General features: G+C 42.2%; 1 protein-coding gene across 1 annotated transcript; it reads left to right on the plus strand.

Annotated features, from left to right (window-relative positions):
• Window positions 1-641: 641 nt before the first annotated feature.
• LOC138878303 (uncharacterized) lies at window positions 642-1,286 on the plus strand. The gene has a single exon (XM_070157970.1). The coding sequence runs from the start codon at window positions 642-644 to the stop codon at window positions 1,284-1,286; it is 645 nt and encodes a 214-aa protein (XP_070014071.1).
• The last annotated feature ends 21,862 nt before the right edge of the window (window positions 1,287-23,148 follow it).

Below are 23,148 nucleotides of genomic sequence, written 5' to 3' on the forward strand. Positions count from 1 at the left end.
ATGTGCGGTTGCCTATCTGTTAAGCTCTAATCGCTAACAAGTTCATTGTTGTCATCAAGTCCAGGCATATGGTTAGTTTGTTTGGCATTCTGGCAACTCATCCGTACAACACTAGGTCCAAAGACAAGTTGATCATGGCTAACCAAGAAGTGGATGCAAGTGTTATTGATTCGTCAAGAGAGGGGGAGGAGTCTGATGTTAATCTGAAGGAGAAGTTGTATAAGTTGAAACACTAGATGGCAGAGATGTACCAGGCATGGGTAAAAGGACATCCACCACCATCCTACCCCGCTAACCCTACTTTCGTCCCACCGCTGGCTAAATCCCAAGAACCTCCCACTGTTGATTCATCTCCAGGCTTCCCCATTTACCACCACTACCAAGGCACCACCTCCCAAACCCCACAAGTACCACCACCCAAACCATTCCCATACCCTCCTCCACTAGCCACCCCTACTTTCGTGGCACCCCCACCAGCTACACTCCACTGATCCTCTAGTGAGAATTTATTCCATACCCAAGATAACCAATACTATCCGCCGGAGCCTACTTTCAAGGCCCTAGAGCATTACTCCTATACTTCTCGTTTTGACCTCCCTATTGAGACCGAGAAACCACCTAAAAACGCAGAGCATGAGGAGATGTCCAGGAAGGTTAGAAGTCTGGAACAGTCATTCAGAAGCATGCAGGGATTCGGAGGCCAGGTGAGCATAGCCTACGAAGATTTGTGTCTATTTCCTGATGTTCAGTTGCCTGTGGGATTTAAAATGCCGAAGTATGATTTGTATGACGGGCATAGAGACCCGGTTGCCCACTTGAAGGGATTCTGCAGTAAAATGAGAGGAGCCGGTGGAAAAGATGAGCTATTGATTGCATACTTTAGCCAGAGTTTGAGTGGTTCGGCATTGGAGTGGTACACTCGTCATGATCACAACAGATGGTATACCTGGGATGATTTGGCCCAAGCATTCGCTCGTCATTTCCAATACAACATCGAGATTGTCCCAAATCGTTTGTCTTTGACTAAGATTGAGAAGAAGCCTAGTGAAAGTTTCAGAGAATATAGTTATCGCTGGAGAGAACAGGTGGCAAGAGTTAACCCCCCGATGGAGGAGAGTGAAATGGTGGAATACTTTCTGCAAGCTCTGGAGCCTACCTATTTTGGCCATCTGATATCGTCCATAGGCAAATCTTTCAACGAGGTAGTGAAGATGGGTGGCATGGTGGAAGAAGGGCTTAAATCAAGCAAAATCATGAGTTACTCGGCAATCAAGGCAACTACCTAAGCCATCTAGAACGGTATTGGGGGAGTGATTGGAATGAAGGAGAAGGAAGATGTGGTAACAATTGATGCAGTATCATGGTTTGGACCCAGGGCCCGTCACACCAATATACCCATCCTCGACTCCATCACTGAACCTACACCCAACCCCATATAATTTACCCCAACACTACTTCACATAACCCGACCCTCATATTTTTGTCCACCATGCCCAGACATATACCCAACCTCCTGCCTGCATGCAATGGCGTGCCCCAGCCCTACAAAACACCTACCCAGCTCCACAAAATGCTTACCCACCCCATGAGACTACCGAAACCCTGTCGGTCCAGGTTTCCGACCCAATCCAGCATTCAAAAGCGAGAGGTTGCAGCGAAAGAAAACCTTCACCCCATTGGGGGAGTCTTATACCAATTTATTCCATAGACTGAGGCAGTTGGATATGCTGAGGCCTATTGAGTCGAAATTGCCAAACCCTCCTCCAAAGAATGTTGATTACTCCGCAAGCTGTGAATATTGTTCTGGTACTCTGGGGCATGATACGGAGAAGTGCTAGCACTTGAAAAATGCCATCCAGGAGCTCATTGACACAAACTGGATTGAAGTCCAAACTCCAAAGGCACCTAACATCAACAAGAACTCATTACCAACCTATCAGAAAACAAACATGATCGAGATAGTACATAAGGGAGGGAAACCCAAGAAGCCTTCACAGACCATCATGATGATTCGGTCTAGTGAGATCAAGCCAGTTAAAAAGCAAACAGTTGAAGGATCAGTGAACAAGTTGAGCAGGACAAACGGTGAACCATCTGCGGTAGTCAAGAAAGGATCCCCAAGTGGTGTTGCGGCGAAGCAAGAAAAGTCAAAAGTGGTTGTGCCAGGAATGGCAAACAAGCCTATCTTAATTGTAGAGGGTGCCCGTATGGATCCTGTCATCATCAAGCCTGTAACCCAGTTACCGGTAATCAGCACCAAGGCCATCCCATGGAACTATGAACGAGTGATAGTGACCTATAAAGGAAAAGAAGTGAAAGAAGAAGTCAATGAGGCCCAGGGATTAATTCGTTCGGGGAGATGCTTTGCCCCGAAAAGTTAAGGAAAGCTAAAACATCCAAAGATAACCCAGTTCTAGTGAAGAAAGCAGTGACTAAAGAAGAGATGGATGAGTTTCTGAGAAAAATGAAGGTACAAGATTATTCCATTGCAGAGCAGTTGAGAAATAAGCCGACTCAGATTTCATTATTGTCATTGTTAATCAACTTAGACGAGCATCGTCGGGCCTTGATGAAAATTCTGAATGAGGCTCATGTTCCCGACAAAATTTTAGTAAACCATCTGGAAAAGATCGCCAACAAAATATTTGAGGTGAACAGGGTCACCTTTTCTGATGATGAGTTGCCTGTGGAAGGTACTGAACATAACAGAGCTCTCTATCTTACTGTAAAATGTGAAGATTTTGTGGTTATCGGGGTATTAGTTGACAATAGTTCCAGTGCAAACATCTTCCCTCTCTCTACTATGAACAAGTTGAAAGTGGATGATGAGAGGATTCATAAGAACATCATCTGCGTTCATGGTTTTGATGGTGGAGGAAAAGACTTGGTTTGTGATATAGTGCTTGAGTTGACAATACGACTGGTGGAATTCACCATGGAGTTCCAGGTACTGGACGTGGCCGTCTCCTACAATTTGCTGTTAGGTCTCCTTTGGATTCATGCCACCAAAGTAGTCCCATCCACTCTGCACCAGATGGTCAAGTTCAAATGGGATAGAGAGGAGATATTCGTGCATGGCGAGGATAATTTGTGTGCTCACAGTGATGCCGTTGTCCCATTCATTGAGGTTGAAGATGACGAAGGGCCATGGGTCATCAAGTTTTTGAAATAGTGGCGGTCGAGAAAGTTCCAGAGGGGAAATGTGTTCCAACTCCAAAGCTAGCCTCCGCATCAGTCATGGTGGCCTTTGAAATGCTGAAAAATGGCTTTGTGCCCGGTAAAGGTTTGGGAGCATCTCTGCAAGGCATCATATAGCCAGTGTCCCTCCCTGAGAATTTGGGTACATTTGGTCTTGGGTTCAAACCCACATCAGCAGATGTGAAAAGGGCTAGAATGTTGAAACAGAGGGCGTGGGCACTTCCAAAACCTATTTCGCGTCTCTCCAGGTCTTTTGTCAAGACTGGTGCCAGGAAACGCCCAGTGACGACAGTTTCATATTCTGTGGTTAACATTGATGAGGAGTTAATTGAAATGTTCCGGAGGTTCTTTGATGATGTGAACATGGTAGAATTTGGAGATAGTTCTAGCAAAGTGGATGAGCAGTTCATCGAGCCGAATGTAAAGCTTAACAATTGGAAGGCTACTCCTCTCCCTGCCCGGAAGGAGTCTTGGTAGTTTGTTTTGTTTTCCTTTCTATCTGGGTCATTCCAGGTTTGTGACCCAGATTTTTTATTTTCTGCTTATTGATGTACAACCCTGTTATCATTTATTTTCAATGAAACGCAATTCCCCTTATCCATCATTCCTTATAGTTTTATTTTTGTTTTTCTTTCTTCCTCTGTACAGTTCTTTTTATGCTAGTTTCAATGACATGATATGCATGAGGAATCTTTTGCCCAGTCTTAAAAGTCTATCTAATTCCGAAATAATAATCCAAGAAATAGAGTGTGATGATGAATCGGAATATGATGAGGATGATGCCTTTGAAGAGATAAGTAAGGAACTAATTCATTTTGAAGAAAACCCAAGCATAATCTAAATGATACGGAAGCAATCAATCTAGGGGACCCAGATAATGTCAGAGAAACTAAGATAAGTGTCCATCTTGAACCACAAATCAGTGAATAAATAACGAAAGCATTGTTTGAGTATAAGGATATTTTTGCATGGTCGTATGATGACATGCCAGGCTTACGTACCGATTTAGTGGTCCATATATTGCCAATTGATCCAGCATTCCCTCCCGTCAAGCAGAAGTAGAGAAAATTCAAAACTGACATGAGTGTGAAGATTAAAGAAGAGGTCACAAAGCAGCTTGATGCAAAGGTCATTCGGGTCACGCGGTATCCCATGTGGTTAGCCAACATTCTGCCTGTGCCAGAGAAAGATGGTAAGACCAGAGTGTGTGTTGATTACTGTGGTCTCAACAAGGCAAGTCCAAAGGACAATTCCCATTGCTAAATATCCACATTTTGATTGATAATTATGCCAAGCATGAGATTGGGTCTTTTGTGGATTGATATGCGGGCTATCATCAGATTTTGATGGATGAGGAAGATGCAGAAAAGACGGCATTCATCATGCCATGAGGAACATATTGCTACAGGGTCATGTCTTTTGGTTTGAAAAACGCTGGGGCAACATACATGAGGGCAATGCCGACCATATTCCATGTTATGATACACAAGGAGATCGAGGTTTACGTGGATGATGTGCTCATAAAGTCCAGGAAGCAGTCAGACCACGTTAGAGATTTGAGAAAGTTCTTCCAAAGGCTCCGCAGGTACAATCTTAAGCTCAACCCTACAAAATGTACATTTGGTGTTCCATCCGAAAAACTGTTGGGGTTCTAGTCAGTTGTCGAGGCATTGAGTTGGACCTGTCAAAGATCAAAGTTATCCAAGAATTGCCACATCCAAGGAACAAGACTGAGGTGATGAGCTTGCTCGGGCGACTGAACTACATCAGCAGGTTTATTGCTCAACTCATGACAACTTGTGAGCCTATATTTATGTTTCTAAAGAAGGATGTTACGGTCAAATGGACTAATGAGTTCCAGGAAGCCTTCGATAAGATCAAGAAGCATTTGTCGAACCCACCTGTGTTGGTCCCGCCAGAACTCGGTAGACCTTTAATTCTTTACTTGACAGTCTTGGATAATTCATTTGGTTGTGTGTTGGTTCAGCATGACATCACTGGCAGGAAAGAGCAAGCCATCTACTATCTCAGCAAGAAGTTCACATCTTATAAGGTTAAGTATACTCCCCTTGAAAGGACATGTTGCGCCTTGACTTGAGTAGCACAGAAGTTAAAGCATTATTTGTCATCCTAAACTACATACCTCATCTCTCATTTGAATTCTTTGAAGTATATCTTTCAGAAGACCATGCCCACAGGAAGGCTCGCAAAGTGGCAGATCTTGCTCATAGAGTTTGACATCGTATATGTGACTCGGACGGCGATGAAAGCCCAAGCTTTGGCTGACCATTTGGCCGAGAACCCGGTGGACGAAGAATATGAACCTTTGAAGACTTATTTTCCTGATAAAGAGGTAATACACATTGACGAGGTCGAAAAGGAGGAAAATCCCGGTTGGAAACTCTTCTTTGATGGGGCCGCTAACATGAAAGGCGTTGGTATAGAAGTTGTACTCATTTCTGAAATAGGGCATCACTACCCTGTCACTGCTCAGCTTCATTTCTATTGCACTAACAACATGGCCGAGTATGAAGCGTGCATTTTAGGTTTGAGATTAGATGTATATATGGGAATCTAGGAAGTCTTGGTCTTGGGAGACTCAGACCTTCTGGTGCACCAGATTTAAGGAGAATGGGAGACGTGGGATTTAATGCTTGTACCGTATAGACAATGTCTGCACGATCTTTTGTCAACGATTTCTATCAGTAGAGTTCAAGCACATTCCAAGGATCCATAATGAGGTTGCCGATACTTTGGCTAACTTGGCGTCGATGTTGCACCATCCGGACAAAGCTTATGTTGACCCTCCGTATATTCAAGTTCGTGATCATCATGCCTACTGTAATGTGGTTGAAGAATAACTTGATGGTGAACCATGGTTTCATGACATCAAGGAGTACATCAAGATGGGCGTGTATCCGGTACAAGCCACGCGTGATCAAAAGAGAACAATTTGACGTTTGGCAAGTGGATTTTTCTACAGTGGAGGAGTTTTGTACAAAAGAACTCCAGATCTCGGGTTATTGAGGTGCATCGATGCAAATCAAGCCATGACTATCATGACCGAAGTACATTTCGGGGTTTGTGGGTCGCATATGAGTTGGTATGTTCTGGCAAAGAAGATTCTTCGAGCGGGTTACTATTGGCTCACCATGAAGCGAGATTGTATCTGTTTTGTGCGCAAATGTCATCAATGCCAAGTACACGGAGATTTGATTCATTCTCCGCCATTTGAATTGCACACAATATCCGTACCATGGCCCTTTATTGCTTGGGGAATGGATGTTATCGGACCAATTGAGCCAGCAGCATCCAATATAGACAGGTTCATTCTGCTGGCCAGTGACTATTTCACTAAGTGGGTTGAAGCCAGTTGTATCAAAAGAGAATGGTGAGAGCATACAACAAGAAGGTGCGTCTGCGGAAATTTGAAGTGGGTCAGCAAGTATTGAAATGCATCTGTCCACATCAGGCTGAAACGAAAGGCATGTTCGCCCCAAATTGGCAAGGGTCGTTCATCTTAACGAGAGTGTTGTCCAGTGGTGCTTTGTATGTAACGGATATAGAAGGCAAATGTGTAGACATGACTATCAATTCTGATGCAGTCAAAAGATATTATTTATGATTTCTTTGGTTTAAATTGTGTTTGTTTGTAGTTTGCATGTTTTGAAGATTGGAATTACGAAGGCATTTTGTTCTGCTATCTAAACACTTTATCCCTTGTTACCCCTTTGAGCCTTAGTTATTTCCTTTCATACCCCTCTTTTGAAATCAGTAGCGAAATTCCGAAACACGAACATAAAAGGTAAGTAAAGAAGTAAAAAAGGAAAGAAAAGAGAAAAGAAAAGGAAAGAATGGAAAAAGAATGAAAAGAAAGAAAAAAGAGAAAAAAAAAAGAAAAAAAATGAAGAAAGAAGAAAAAAGAAAGAAACGAAAGGAAAGAAAACGAAAAAAGAAAGAAAGGAAAGGAGAGGAGTAACAACCACAAAGCAATTCCTATGTCATGAACTACGTTCGACCTGATTCCTGTTAAGGATACATAGGCAGCCTTACGGTTCGGTCTCATCAAAATAAAAATCCGAAAGTCCCCGAGCAAAGAAACTAGGCCATATGTTGTGGTTATGTAAAAGATCCGATTCCAAAAGTTGTAAATAAATTAACCCTATTGTCTTTATTATTTTGAGCCTTTATGATATCCTTTCTTTCTAACCCTATCCAAAATCCCACATTACGGTCCTATGAAAGACCTTCCGATCAGTCTTTGACAGATGCCAAGTCAAGCAAGAAAAGGTGATTCATGTCAGGGGCAACACTCCGTTCTGAGTTGGAAAAATGAAAAATGAGAGAATCTTATTGGTGAAAACCCTCACGGGCACTGTAAGGCGATGGGAAGCTGAGAGAAATTAAAATGAGAGAGTCTTATTGGTAAAAACCCTCACGGGCACCATGAGGTGACAGTGAGTTTAGCGATGAACAAATGAGAGAGGTTTGTTGGTGAAAACCCTCCAGGGCACCGCAGGCCGAACATGGATAATGATTTGGTGAAGAAATTGGGTTTTGGAGATCTCGGGGCATAAAATATGATAATTGAATGGCGATTGGTTGAATAGGCTGGGCTGATTAATCCGAAATGCATATCATACTCATTGGTGCCAGCTGCTCCACTCAGATAAGTCTCTTGTCCTTTTCTCTCTCAAACAGTAATTCAGTTTTGGATTTTCTTTTATTCCTAACTCTCAAAGTCATTGCATTTTATTTCTTTTGGGGTTATTTCTCTAAGGTTTTTCCAATGTCAGCCTTGTCTAAGCAGGTAAGAAAGGATTTCAAAGCTTACTACCAACATTCAAATTGAACAAAGCAAAGTGCGGCCAAAGCATACCAGAGATGGCATGGTGTAAAGTGGGAAATAAGGTGTCGGTGAAAGTTCCATTGGTCGAATCGTTTAGTAATCTTGTGGGGGATACAACGGTTCAGGTAGAAGGGTCAGAAATGTAAGACAACGGTTTGGGTGTAGAACATTTGGGTCATACAAGATCCTGCAGTTGAGAGTCAGTCAGAAGGTCAAACGGTTTTTCGCCAGTTCAAGGCAACCAGTTAAAGCAAAACACGGCAGAAGAGAGGCCACCTTCAGCAAGAATGCCAAAAACTAACCACCACATTTTTAAACTGATAAGATTTTTCTTTGATTTGAAACAGGTTGGAAAATTTCGTTTGTTTCAGAGAAATCCTCCGTGAGGAAAGCTAGTACCGGAAGGTTCGATCATAGATCCACAGGACCCTCCTGGACAATGGGACTTAGTTAAAATTCAAAACATTCATGAGTAACAAAATTTGACGTAGGCTCTACCTTGAGGGAAATAAGTTGGCCTTGAAGTTTGTATACTTAGGATAGGATTCAATTCGAAATTTTCAGGACCCTCCGGAATAATAGGACTTAGATTTAAGATCTCCATTAGATAAAAAGATTTATCGTAGGTTCTGGCATAGGGAAATATAATTTAGCCTTAAAATTTTCACCCTTAAGATAAGATTTGATTTTAAATTTCAAGACCCTCCTGGATAATGGGATTTAGTTTTAAGACTTTCATAGATAACATGATTTAGCGGAAGATATACCTTTAGGGAATATAACTTAGTTTTAAAACTGTCATGTAACTAGGAGTTTTCAGGACCCTCCTAGATAATGGGATCTAGCTTTAAATTCTTGGAGATTTTCTAGTAACATGATCCAATTAACACTCAAAGATGTGCCCAGCTGCCAAACTGAGGCAGGAAAATTGTGTTTGTTTTGTTTGTCTTGTTGAAATCATGTACCCACCTGGAGAGCAAGGGAGAACAACACGAGTTTCAAGAAAGGGAAACAGTTCAAGCTTTGAGAAAAAATAGTGCAAATGTTGGTAATCAAGAGCCCACCTGGAGAACAAAGGGAAAGCAATTCAAGCGTTAGTAATCAGGAGCCCACCTGGAGAACAAAGGGAAAGCGATTCAAGTATTGGTAATCAGGAAGCCACCTGGAGAACAAAGGGAAAGCAATTCAAATGATGGTAATCTGGATCCCTCCCGGAGAACAAAGGGAAAGCAATTCAAGTGTTGGTAATCAGGAGCCCACCTGGAGAACAAAGGAAAAGCAGTTCGAGATGGAAATCAGGTGCCCACCTGGAGAACAAAGGGGAAGGCAAGTCAAGCGTTGGTAATCAGGAGCCCACCTGGAGAACAAAGGGAAAGCAATTCAAGCGTTGGTAATCAGGAGCCCACCTGGAGAACAAAGGGAAAGCAATTCAAGCGTTGGTAATCAGGAGCCCACCTGGAGAACAAAGGGAAAGCAGTTCAAGTGTCGATAATCAGGAGCCCACCTGGAGAACAACGGGAAAGCAATTCAAGTGTTGATAATCAGGAGCCCACTTGAAGAACAAAGGGAGAAGCAATTCAAGTGTTGGTAATCAGGCACCCACCTGGAGAATAAGGAATACAGTTTCAGTCTCAGAAGAATGCAACACATGGTTTCAAGGGAAAACGATTCAAGTTTCAGAGGAAAGGAACACAATTCAAATGTTGGTAATCAGACGCCCACCTGGCGAACAAAGGGAAAGAAGCAATGCTCAAAGGAAGATGGTTCTGTTCAATAATCAGGCGCCCACTTGGAAAACAAAGGTAAAACAATTCATGTTTCGGACGAAAAGAAGATATTCAAATATTGGTAATCAGGCGCCCGCCTGGAAAACAAAGAGAAAACACCTCAGAATACAACTCAAGTCAGCAACAAAGGAATTTCACCTGGAGTGTAAAAGTCAACAGATCAACAAAAACTGCAAGACCAAGTTTGAAGATACAGATAGGATTATTGTAATTCATAGATCATAGTTTAGTCTAGCTTCTTTTATTTTGTCTTGGTGTAATAAGGAGTTCAGCAAGCAGTAGCAGCAGTAGCAACGGTGAAATCACAGCTTCCTGGTAGTCCCAGATACCAAAACTTTCCGAACTACACTGACCTTATTCCTTTATAGCCAAGGATATGTAGGCAACCTCTGAAGCAAGATTTGGTCGGGCTCTTTCCAAAAAAATGCTTCTCATATGAGTTTCAAATGGGCAAAAATCCCTCATGATTGCTCATATTATCTTTGCCCGAAAACCCTTCGTGTCTTCGAGCAAAGAGTGACAGGGCTCACGTCTCGGAATCGAGTAAAAGTCATAAAATACGAACACTCATTCATATGCAAGTTAACTCGTACCAAAATTACTCAAATCCAATATCAAAACCTCAATCAAAACTCAAAAATTTGGTTGAAGAACTTTCTAACTTTTCCCCAAATTTCTCAACCCATATCCTTAATTAAATGATGAATCAACAATAGATTTGTGGATTATAATGATAAATGAGTTAAGAATCATTACCCAATAGCTTCATTTGTAAATCCTCCAGATTATCACTAAAATCCTAGCTTTCAACATCCCAAGGTGAAAATGAGATCAAACCCTCGTAATTTCCCCTTTTCTGCCCAGTGATCTCGTACATGTGGACCCCAAGTTGCACCTACGATGCTACACCTGCGATATTTGCATCGCAGGTGTGGAATTGAATTAAGACACCTGGGTCCGCTTCTGTGACCAAGTGGCTGCACCTACGTGTGCGCATCTGCGGACAATTGTCCGCTTTTGCGAAATCCTCACCCAACTCCACTCCGGCTTCTGCGATCACTTCTCCGTAGGAGCGGCTCTTTTCTACGGTCCAATTGTCGCACCTGCGACCACCGGCTACCCAAACCAGTGCCGCATCTTTGAGTAACCTTCCATACGTGCGTGTTCGCACCTGCCGTTAACCTCACCACAGGTGCAATGACACCAGAAGTTGAAGAACTTCAGCAATTCACACAAGTCTAAAATAATCCGAAAATGATCCGAAACACACCCGAGGCCCCCGGTACCTCAACCAAATTCAACCTTAATGAACTTTGAAACTTCAAACTTCTACAACCGATGTCGAAGCCTATCAAATCACGTCTGATTGACCTCAAATTTTACACACAAGTCATATTCGATATTATGGACCTACTCCAACTTCTGGAATTGGAATCCAACCCCGATATCAAAAAGTCCACTCCTGGTCAAACTTCCCAAAAATTCAACTTTCGCCATTTCAAGCATAATTCAGCTACAGACCTCTAATTTACAATCCGGTCACGTTCCTAAGTCCAAAATCACCTAACGGAGCTAATGAAACTGACGAAACTCTATTCCGGAGTCGTCTTCACACAGTTCTCACTACAGTAAAAATCCAAGAACTTAAGCTTCCGTTTTAGAGACTAAGTGTCCCAAATCACTCCGAAACCAAAAACAGAACATCCTGGTAAGTTACGTAAGTAGAAAAAGATACAGGAAAAGCAGTAAATAAAGGATCAATGCTAATATTCTCAAAACGATCGACCGGGTTGTTACATACTAAAAACTGCAATTACAGCAAAGATTTAATAAAACAACAATATTGTATCACAATCTAAAATATCAAATTAATATTACAAAATAAATACATGCGGTTGAAATCACAAGTATGATTTGATAAATTCACCAAATTAAAGCCCAATATCCCTTAAATCCTTCCGATCGTAGCAGAATGATATTGGATGGTACATACTTGAACGGATATTGTTTAATTAGCGGCTCCTGTTCATATGTATTAAAGATGAAGCAATTGATTTATATTCAAATTGCGACTCATTCAGGAAAAAATTGCTTTGTGAACACTGATTCTTCAATGATGATATGATGAAGGGAAATATAGTTATGGCCTCATTTAATCATGTAATAACTAAATGTCGTAATGATTATGCCATATTTTAAAGAGTATACACTTAAAAAGGATCGAGAGTAATGATTAAAATACCGTTCATTCTTAACGCCATATATTAGACTTCACTAACCCATCTAATAGATTATGGAGTCGTTTGGCAGGAGGTATTAGAAAAATAATACAAATAATAACTTTATGCATTACTAATTTCTTGTTCGGTACCTTTTCCCAGCCTATCAATAAACTATTGTATTGGTCACACATCCTAATTAATATTATCATATGTATGATTAATACGTAGAAAACCAAAGTATTAGCAATGCAAAAGTTTTTAATACTTGCATAAGCATGGTTAAAGACATAATTGCACCTCGAATCCCTCAAAGCATACAAATGTGACGACCGGCCAGTCGTCTTAAGAATTAACGTCCTGACTCCCTATTAACTGCTTTTCCCATGTTTATTTCTGCTATTTTGATTTGTCGGGATGTTCGTTTTTGAGTTTCGGAGAATTTTGGGACACCTAGTCCCTAAATGAGAGCTTAAGTATTGGAAATTTGACTGTAGTCGAAATAGTATGAAGACGGCCTCAAAATGGAATTCCGATAGTTCTGTTAGCTTCGTTGGGTGATTTCAGGTTTAGGAGCGCGATCGAATTGTGTTTTGGAGGTCTGTAGCTAATCTAAGGCTTGAAATGTCGAAAGTTGAATTTTTGAAGTTTCCGGTTCGATAGTGAGTTTTTGATCCGGGGTGTTTGGTACGATGCCGAAAGTTGAATTTTTGAATTTTTGATATGATGTAGTTTGAGGTGTTTGGAATATTGATACATGTTTGGATAGTGGTATATGACTTGTTTGTACTCTTGTTTGAGGTCCCGGCAGCCTCGGGATGATTTTGGGTGGTTAACGGGGAGTTTGGAGTCGAGAGTTTGTAGCTGAAGTTTCAGTTCTGCTGTCTTACTGCACCTACAGTTTGGGACCACAGGTGCAAGCCCGCAGAAGCGATAAGGGAAACCGCAGCTGCGGCAAGGAGGAAAACGGGCTGGATCCGCAGATGCGGGAGTTAGGTCGCACCTGCGAGGTCGCAGGTGAGGGAAGCACGTCGCAGAAGCGGAAATGGGGATTTAATGAAAAGTTGCAAATGCAACTTTAGCTCCACAAAAGTGGGACTGCAGTTGCGGTTTCACTGGTCAGAATATAGGGATTTCGAGGGTTTAGTTTCAAAACTTGGAAAAATCAAATTAGGGCTCGGGAGAGGGCAATTTTTGGAGGAAGTTGAAGTGGAAATAATCGGGTAACAATTCCTTAACCCTTTCTAGTTATATTCCATCAATCTAAAGTTAGTTTCATCATTTAATTTCGGATTGGAGATGAAAATTGGGGAAAAGCTGGAAGAAAGTTCTTAGACCTAGTATTCGAATTTTGATTAGGGATTTGACCTTAGATTTGTATAATTTTGGTATGCATGAACTCGTGAGAGTATGAGGATTCTGAAAATATAAATTTACCCAATTATGAGACGTGGACCCGAGGGGCGTTTTGATCATTTTACCTAATTTCCTGTATTAGCTTAGAATTTAATTGTAGAATCAATTACTTGAAGTGTTATTTACAATATGCAATTGAACTAAATAGATTTGGGTCATTTGGAGTCGAGTACTCGTGGCAAGAACGTAGTTTCGAGTTGATTTTGAGCCGGTTCGAGGTAAGTGGCTTGCCTAACATTGTGCGGGGGACCTTCCCCTTAGGATTTGGTATTATTGTTAATTGAAATGTCTTGTACGTGAGGTGACGAGTGCGTACTTAGGCTAATTGTTGAAAATCCGGTTTTCATTAAGTAATTACTAGTATGTTTCTTTTCCTGTTTATATTACCTGCATTTAAAGCCTATTGTTACCTTGGGAAAGCATGACTAAGTGTTTTAATTGCCTTATTTGCTCAAACTGCTTTACTTATATTCTGTGCAGCATGGTAGGCTAGAATTACTTGTTTGCCTTATTATAAAATTGACATTTTCTGAATATTTTCCTGATGCTGCTGTGTAATTACATTTGAGACTACGGATGTGGGATTTCGGTAGCTCTCCCTTGTCTGTTTATTTGGGACTACAGATGTGGGATTCCGGTAGATCTCCCTGCACAATTATATGGAACTACGGGACTACTCCCGGTAGATTCCCCCAATAATGGCTATTTACATTTGGGACTACGGAACGGAATTTCAGTAGATCCCCGCGCACTATGAGTTGGACTATGGGACGGGATCCTAGGAGATCCATTGGATATGTATATTTGGGACTACAGGACGGTATCCTGAGAGATCCCTGATTGTTCTTTTGGTGCTAAGTCGTACTTCTTTTTGTGTTTACCTTGCCTCTATAATAGTTGTTGTTGCCCTTTAGATCTTGTGTTACGTTTACTGTTGTATTTATTTATACTGTTCTTTTCTACACTGTCGAACTTTATATTTTATTTAACCTCAGTAGGGCCCTGACCTTCCTCGTCACTACCCGACCGAGGTTAGGCTTGGCACTTACTGAGTACCGCTGTGGTGTACTCATGCCCTTTTTGTGCATATTTTTCATGTGCAGATCTAGGTACTTTGACTCATTCCTATCACCCTTGAGGCGAGGCGACTGCTCCAGAGACTTCGAGATATATCTGCAGCATCCGCAGACCGAGGAGTCCCTTTCCATTCTATCTTGTAGTGATAGCCCTTCTATTTTATTCTGTTGATGTAGACATTCCGGAGTTAGAGCATTTTTATTATATTCATAGCTTGTGCTTCATGTGTTTTCGGGTTTTGGGAAAATGTATTGGTTTTAAGAGTTAATATTGTGTATGCTGAGCGATACTTTTAAATGCTGTTTTATTACTTTATTCCTATTTTAAATTGTTTTCTTTCACAAATTTGGTTTATGTTCCGCATTTTAGGCTTACCTAGTCATATAGACTAAGTGCCGTCACGATGGTTCACGGAGGACAAACCGGGGTTGTGACAAGTTGGTATCAGAGCTCTAGGTTCATAGGAGTCATTAATCACAAGTCGGTTTTTTAGAGTCTCCCTGATCGGTACGGAGATGTCTGTACTTATATACAATAGGCTTTGTAACCGTTAGAAAAATTTTCACTTCATTTGATTTCCTTGTCATGCGAGATTTGATGTCACAATTCTTAACGTTTGGCTTCTATTCTCTCACAGATGGTGAGGACACGCACTACACGAGATGATCAGGCACCCGCACCCCCTACTGCAGTCGTCAGAGGCCACGGCCGAGGTAGTGGCCGAGGATGCGCACGTGGTGCAGCCAGAGCACCTGCTTGAGCTACCACCGAGGTACCACCAGCATTTCCAGCCGGAGTCTAGGCTCCTGATACGCCTACTGCTACTACAACTCCAGCACTTCAGGAGACTCTGGCACAATTTATGAGCATGTACACCACTTTGGCTCCTGAGCAACGAGTGCATGTTAAGCAAGTCCCTGAGATTATTCATGTACAGCCTGCAGTCTGAGAATAGTCCGAGGATATGGTAGTAGTTTTCGAGGATGGGCAGTTGAGGCTTGAGGGGTTCAAGAAGTACAAGCCTCATGTATTCAGTGGTCTAGCATCGGATGATGCTATAGGATTTCTAGATGAGTGTTACTATATTATCCGTACCATGGGTATATCATGATCGAGCGAGATTTCCTTCACTACTTTCTAGCTTTGAGGAGCCACCTATGGGTGGTGGCGCACCTTTGAGTGGTTGCACTCCTAAGAGTTAGATAGTCCGAATGAGGCTACTTCACTGACTTGGACTTAGTTTTCAGATCTGTTCCTGAGAGAGTATGTTCCTTAGATCCTCAGGGATGCATGATGCACAGAGTTTGAGCATTTGTGCTAGGGTTCTATGACTGTCTCTAAGCATGCCGTCTGTTATACTAGTTTGGCTAGACATGCACCAACCTTGGTTTCTACTGTTCGCGAGGGGGTTCGCCGGTTTATTGAGGGCCTTATTCACAAAGTCAGGTCTAGCATGGCTTGTGAGTTGGAGATGGATATTTCTTGTCACCAGGTGGTGAGCATTGCTAGGAGGATTGAGGATATGCCTGCTAGGGAGAGAGAGGAGAGGGAGGCCAATAAGTCTCGAGAGTTGGGCCATTATTCTGGTGCCCGTGCCCCAGCTGCAGGTCGTCATGGTAGGGGTTGTATGAGTCACCCTCTTCATTCAGCTCTTCTAGCAGCCAGTGGTATTCCTGCTCCTCTTAGACCTCAAGAGCCATATTATTCACCTCCGGTTTCTAGGGCGCCTCCTACGCGGGGTCCTTTCAGAGGTCAGTCCAGCAGACCTGGCCCGAGCCAGTCACAGCCACCAAGTCCTCCCAAATCTTGTTTTGAGTGTGGTGACACATGCCATATGGTGAGGGAGTGGGCCAAACTTGGGAGGGGTGCACCTCTACAGACTTCTCAGCCACAGCGTGCCCTGTAGAGTTATCAGGCTATGATTATAGCTCCAGTTGCTACTCCACCAGCTCAGCCAGCTAGAGGTAGAGGTCGGGGAGGTAGAGGTCGCACTAGAGAGGGAGACCAGGCTAGATATTATGCCCTTCCTACTCATACCGAGGTTGTTGCCTCTGATTCTGTCATCACAGGTATTATACTGGTTTGTCACAAAGATGCATCGGTTCTATTCGATCCAGGATTCACTTACTCTTATGTGTCTTCTTATTGTGCTCTGCATTTGGGTGACCTCGGGATTCTTTGAGTTCCCATGTTTATGTTTATACTCTTGTGGGAGATTCTCTTGTTGTTGAGTGCATTTATCGGTCGTGTTTGGTTGCTCTTAGTGGTTTTGAGACCATAGCCAATATATTGTTGCTCAGCATGGTAGATTTTGATATTATCTTGGGCATGGACTAGTTGTCGCTCCATTATGCTATTCTTGATTGTCACGCCAAAACTGTGATACTGGCTATGCCAGGTGTACCGCGTATTGAGTGGAGGGGTGATTTAGATCACACTCTCAGTAGAGTTATTCTTTTCTTAAAGCTCAGAGTATGGTTGAGAAGGGGTATGACGCGTATTTAGCTTATGTGAGAGATGTCAGTGTTGATACCCCTATAGTTGATTCAGTCCTAGTAGTATGAGATTTTCTAGATGTGTTTCCAGCAAATCTTCCGAGCATGCCGTCTGATAGAGATATTGCTTTTGGAATTGATCTGTTGTCGGGCACTTAGCCCATTTCTATTCCTTCGTATCGTATGGGTCCTCCTGAGTTGAAGGAGTTAAAGAATCAGTTAAAGGAATTGCTTGATCAGGGTTTTATTCGGCACAGTGTATCACCTTGGTGTGCTCCTATCTTATTTGAAGAAAAAGGATGGTTCTATGCCTATGTGTATTGATTATCGCCAGTTGAACAAGGTTACAGTGAAGAACCGTTATCCTTTGCCTCGTATTAATGATCTGTTTGACCAGCTTCAGGGCACACGGGTGTTTTCTAAGATTGACTTGCGCTCAGGTTACCATCAATTGAAGATTCGGGAGCTAGATATCCCAAAGATAATTTTTAGGACTCAGTATGGTCATTACGAGTTCCTTGTTATATCATTTGGGCTGACCAATGCCCCAGCAGCTTTTATGCATTTGATTCACAGTGTGTTCCGACCATATCTTAAATCGTTCATCATTGTCTTTATTAATGACATTCTGGTGTATTCCCGGAGTCGGGAAGATCTTGAGCAGCACCCGAAGACAATGCTCCAGACCTTGAGAGAAAAGAAGTTATATGTTAAGTTCTCGAAATGTGATTTTTGGTTGAATTCCGTGGCATTCTTAGGCCACGTGGTGTCGAGTGATAGTATTCAGGTGGATCCGAAGAAAGTAGAGGTCGTGCAGAGTTGGCCCAGACCATCCTCAGCTATAGAGATCTGAAGTTTTCTTGTCTTGGCGGATTATTATCGTCGTTTTGTTGAGGGGTTTTCATCGATTGCAGCCCCTATGACCAGACTGACCCAGAAGGTTGCTCCGTTCCGGTGGACGGAAGAGTGTGAGGCGGCCTTTCAGAAGCTCAAGACAGCTTTGACTACAGCCCTAGTTTTGATATTGCCTACAAGTTCGGGGTCTTACACTGTCTATTATGATGCCTCGAGGAATGGCCTTGGAGCAGTTTTGATGCAGGACAGTAGCGTGATTACCTACGCATCTAGACAGTTGAAGGTGCATGAGAAGAACTACCCTGTCCACAATCTAGAGTTAGCTACCATTGTTCAAGACGTGAAGATCTGGTGCCATTATTTGTACGGTGTGCCTTGTGAGATTTATACTGACCATCGGAGCTTGTAGCACCTGTTCAAGCAAAAGGACCTTAATTTTCGCCAGAGAGGGTGGTTGGAGTTGCTGAAGGACTATGATATCACTATTTTGTATCACCCGGACATGGCCAATGTGGTGGCCGATGCCTTGAGTTGCCGGGCAGAGAGTTTGGGGAGTTTGGCTTATTTACCAACATCGGAGAGGCCTATGGCGATGGATGTTCAGGCCTATGTCTTCCTTATTTGATCGTATTAGGAAGCGTCAATATGATGACCCTCATTTGCTTATCCTCAAGGACAAGGTTCAGTATGGTGATGCCAGAGATGTTACTATTGGTGATGACGGGGTATTGAGGATGTAGGGTCGGATTTGTGTACCCAATGTTGATGGACTTTGGGAGTTGATTCTGGAGGAGGCCCATAGTTCGCAGTATTGCATTCATCCGGGTGCCGCAAAGATGTATTAGAATTTGAGGCAGCACTATTGGTAGAGGCGGATGAAGAAAGACATAGTTGGATTTGTATCTAGTTGCCTCAACTGTCAGCAAGTGAAGTATGAACACCACAGACAGGGTGGGTTGGTTCAGCAAATAGAGATTCTAGAGTGGAAGTGGGAGCGGATCACCATGGACTTTGTAGTTGGGCTCCCATGGACTTTGAGAAATTTTATGCTATTTGAGTGATTGTGGATCAGCTGACCAAGTTCACGCACTTCATTCCTGTGTGTACTACCTATTCTTCTAAGCGCCTAACAGAGATTTATATCTGGGAGATTGCTCGTTTCATGGTATTCCAGTTTCTATCATTTTAGATAGAGTTACTTAGTTCACATCACGGTTTTGGAGGATCGTTCAGCGTGAGTTGGTTACTTGGGTGGAGTTGAGTACAGTATTTTACCCTCATACAGACGAACAGTCCAAGCGCACTATTCAGATTCTTGAGGATATGCTTTGTGCATGTGTGATTGAGTTTAGAGGGTCTTGGGATCAGTTATTTCCATTAGCGGAGTTTGCTTACAACAACAACTATCAATCCAGCATTCAAATGGCACCGTATGAGGCCTTATATGGTAGGCGGTGTAGGTCCCCGGTGGGTTGGTTTAAGCCGCTTGAGGCCAGATTATTGGGCACAAACTTGGTACAGTTTGCTTTGGAGAAGATCAAGGTGATTAAAGATAGACTCCGTATAGCCCAGTCCCGACAGAAGAGTTACGCGGACTGGAAGGTTCGTGATGTTTCCTATATGGGTGGAGAGTGGGTTTTTCTTCGGGGTTTGCCTATGAAGGGCGTTATGAGATTCGGGAAGAAAGGAAAGTTGAGTTCGATGTTTATTGGTCCTTTTCAGATCCTACGGCGTGTTGGGGATATTGCTTATGAGCTTGCCTTACCTCCCAACTTGGCAGGAGTTCATCCAGTATTTCATGTTTCAATGCTCCAGAGATATCACGGTGATCCGTCACAAGTGTTCGATGTTAGTTCAGTCTAGTTGGACAAGGATCTATCTTGTGTTGAGGAGCCAGTGGCAATATTAGACATGTAGGTTAGAAAGCTTAGGTCAAAGAACATTGCATCAATGAAGGTTCAGTGGCGGGGTCAGCCGGTCGAGAAGTCGACCTGGGAGACCGAGCAGGATATGTGCCGCCGTTACCCTCATCTTTTCACTACTTCAGGTATGTCTCTATCCCCGTTCGACGACGAATGATTTTTTAAGTGTAGGAGGATGTAACGAACCGGCCGAATGTCTTAAGAATTAACGACCTGATTCCCTATTAACTACTTTTCCCATATTTATTTCTGCTATTTTGATTTGCCGAAATGTTCGGTTTTTAGTTTCAGAGAGTTTCGGGACACTTAGTCCCTAAATGAGAGCTTATGTGTTAAAATTTGACCATAGTCGGAACAGTGTGAATATGACCTCGGAATGGAATTTCGATAATTCTGTTAGCTCCGTTGGGTGATTTCGGGCTTAGGAGCGTGATCGGATTGTGTTTTGGAGGTCCGTAGCTAAATTAGGCTTGAAATGCCAAAAACTGAATTTTTTAAGTTTCCGGTTCGATAGTGAGATTTTGATCCAAGGGTCAGAAGGGAATTCCGAAAGTTGGAGTAGCTCCGTAGTGTTGAACGTGTGTGCAAAATTTTAGGTCACTCGGACGAGGTTTGATAGACTTTTTGATCGAAAGTGTATTTTTAGAGTTTTAAAGTTCTCAGGCTTGAATCCGATGCTAATGGGTTGATTTGATATTGTTTGAGGTGTTTGGAAGATTGGTACAAGTCTGGATAGTGGTATATGACTTGTTTGTATTCTTGGTTGAGGTCCCGGGGGCCTCGGGATGATTTCGGGTGGTTAACGGGGAGTTTGGAGTCGAGAGTTTGCAGCTGAAGTTTCAGTTCTGCTATCATAACCGCACCTGCAGTTTGGGGACTGCAGGTGCGAGCCCGCAGAAGCACTAAGGGAAGTAGCAGATGCGGCAAGGAGGAAGATGGACTGGATCCGCAGATGTTGTTGTGGAAGCGGAAATGGTGATTTAATAAAAAGTGGCAGATGCGACCTTGGCTCCGCAGAAGTAGGACCGCAGATGCGGTTTCACTGGTCAGAATATATGGATTTCATGGGTTTAGTTTCAAAACTTGGAAAAATCAAATTGGAGCTCGGGAGAGGGAGATTTTGGGAGGAAGTTGAAGAGGAAATCATTGGGTAACAATTCCTTAGCCCTTTCTAGTTATATTACATCAATCTATAGTTAGTTTCAACATTTAATTTCGGGGAGATGAAAATTGAGAAAAAGTTGGAAAAAAGTTCTTAGACCTAGAATTCTAATTTGGATTGGGGATTTGACCTTACATTTGGATAATTTTGGTATGCATGAACTCGTGAGAGTATGAGGATTCTGAAAATATAAATTTTACCCGATTCCGAGACGTGGGCTCGAGGGGCAGTTTGGTCATTTTACCTAATTTCGCGTATTACCTTAGAATTTAATTGTAGAATCAGTTACTTGAAGTGTTATTTACATTATGCAATCGAATTGAATAGATTTGAGCCATTTGGAGTCGAGTACTCGTGGCAAGAACGTGATTTCGAGTTGATTTTGAGACGGTTCGAGGTAAGTGGCTTTCCTAACCTTGTATGGGGGACCTTGCCCTTAGGATTTGATATTACTGTTAATTGAAATGCCTTGTACGCGAGGTGATGATTGCGTACTTTTGCTAATTGTTTAAAATCCGATTTTCATTAAGTAATTACTAGTATGTTTCTTTTCCTGTTTATATTACCGGTAGTTAAAGCATGTTGTTAGCTTAGAAAATCATGTCTAAGTGTTTTACTTGCCTTATTTGCTCAAACTACTTTACCTGAATTTTGTCCAGCATGCTACGCTAGAATTACTTGTTTGCCTTAATATGAAATTTACATTTTCTGAATATTTTTCTGATAATGCTCTGTAATTACATTTGAGACTACGGATATGAGATTCCAGTAGCTCCCCCTTGTCTGTTCATTTGGGACTATGGATGTGGGATTCCGGTAGATACTCTGCATAGTTATATGGAACTACGGGACTGTACCCGGTAGATTCTCCCAGTATTGGGTATTTACATTAGGGACTACGGAACGGGGTTCCGGTAGATCCCCGCGCACTATGAGTTGGACTACGGGACGGGATCCCGGGAGATCTATTGGATATGTATATTTGGAACTACAAGACAGTATCCTAGGAGATCCCCGATTGTTATTTTGGTGCTGAGTCGTATTTTTTTATGTGTTTACCTTGCCTCTATAATAGTTGTTATTGCCATTTATATCTTGTGTTACTTTTACTGTTGTACTTATTTATAATGTTCTGTTCTACACTATCGAACTTTATATTCTATTTAACCTCAGTAGGGCTCTGACCTTCCTCGTCACTACCCGACCGAGGTTGGGCTTGGCACTTACTGAGCACCGATGTGGTGTACTCATGCCCTTTCTACGCATGTTTTTCATTTGAAGATCCAGTTACTTTGACTAAGTCCTATCAGCCTTGAGGCGAGGTGACTGCTCCAGAGACTTCGAGGTATATCTGCCGCGTCCGCAGACCGAGGAGTCCCTTTCCATTCTATCTTGTAGTGATAGCCCTTCTATTTCCTTCTGTTGATGTAGACATTCCGGAGTTAGAGCATTTTTATTATATTTGTAGCTTTTCATTCATGGGTTTCCAAGTTTTGGGAGAAAGTATTGGTTTTATGAGTTAATATTGTGTATGCCGAGCGGCTCTTCTAAACAATGTTTTTTTACTTTATTCCTGTTTTAAATTATTTTCTTCTGCAAATTTATTTATCTTCCGCATTTAGGCTTACCTAGTCGTAGAGACTATGTACCGTCACGATGGTTCACGGAGGGCGAATAGGGATCGTGTCAACAAAGTTAAAGAATGTGGAAGTTATTTTATTAAAAAATTAATTTTTTAGAAATTATGCAATGCTTTAACAGACAACAAACAGTGAATAAGAAATAATCTAAGCATACAAATGGCAGCATAACTAATCCAACATTATTAATACCAACATTGTTAACACATCATATTTAGCATTCTTATACCTCCTAAAAAATGACCCCGAATACTAACTGAGATAACGACAAACACGTCAAAGACAACGACCAATAACTGCCTCCGTTTCGACCAAAAAAGAAAAAGAAAAAAACGATCGTCTCCGTTCTTCCGCCTCCCCACACTCGCTTTGCTATTTGCTTCTCTTACCTTTTTTTTACGCGTCGCTCCTCCTGCAAAACCACACACCCGCCCTCCTCTTTCTCTCCCCTCTTCCTTTATATGTATATTACTATTCTCACCCCTACCCTTTTCCCAATATCAAAGTTAGACATAATTATTATTAAGT

The sequence above is a fragment of the Nicotiana sylvestris genome, chromosome 9 (assembly GCF_000393655.2).
Source record: "Nicotiana sylvestris chromosome 9, ASM39365v2, whole genome shotgun sequence".
NCBI lineage: Eukaryota > Viridiplantae > Streptophyta > Magnoliopsida > Solanales > Solanaceae > Nicotiana > Nicotiana sylvestris.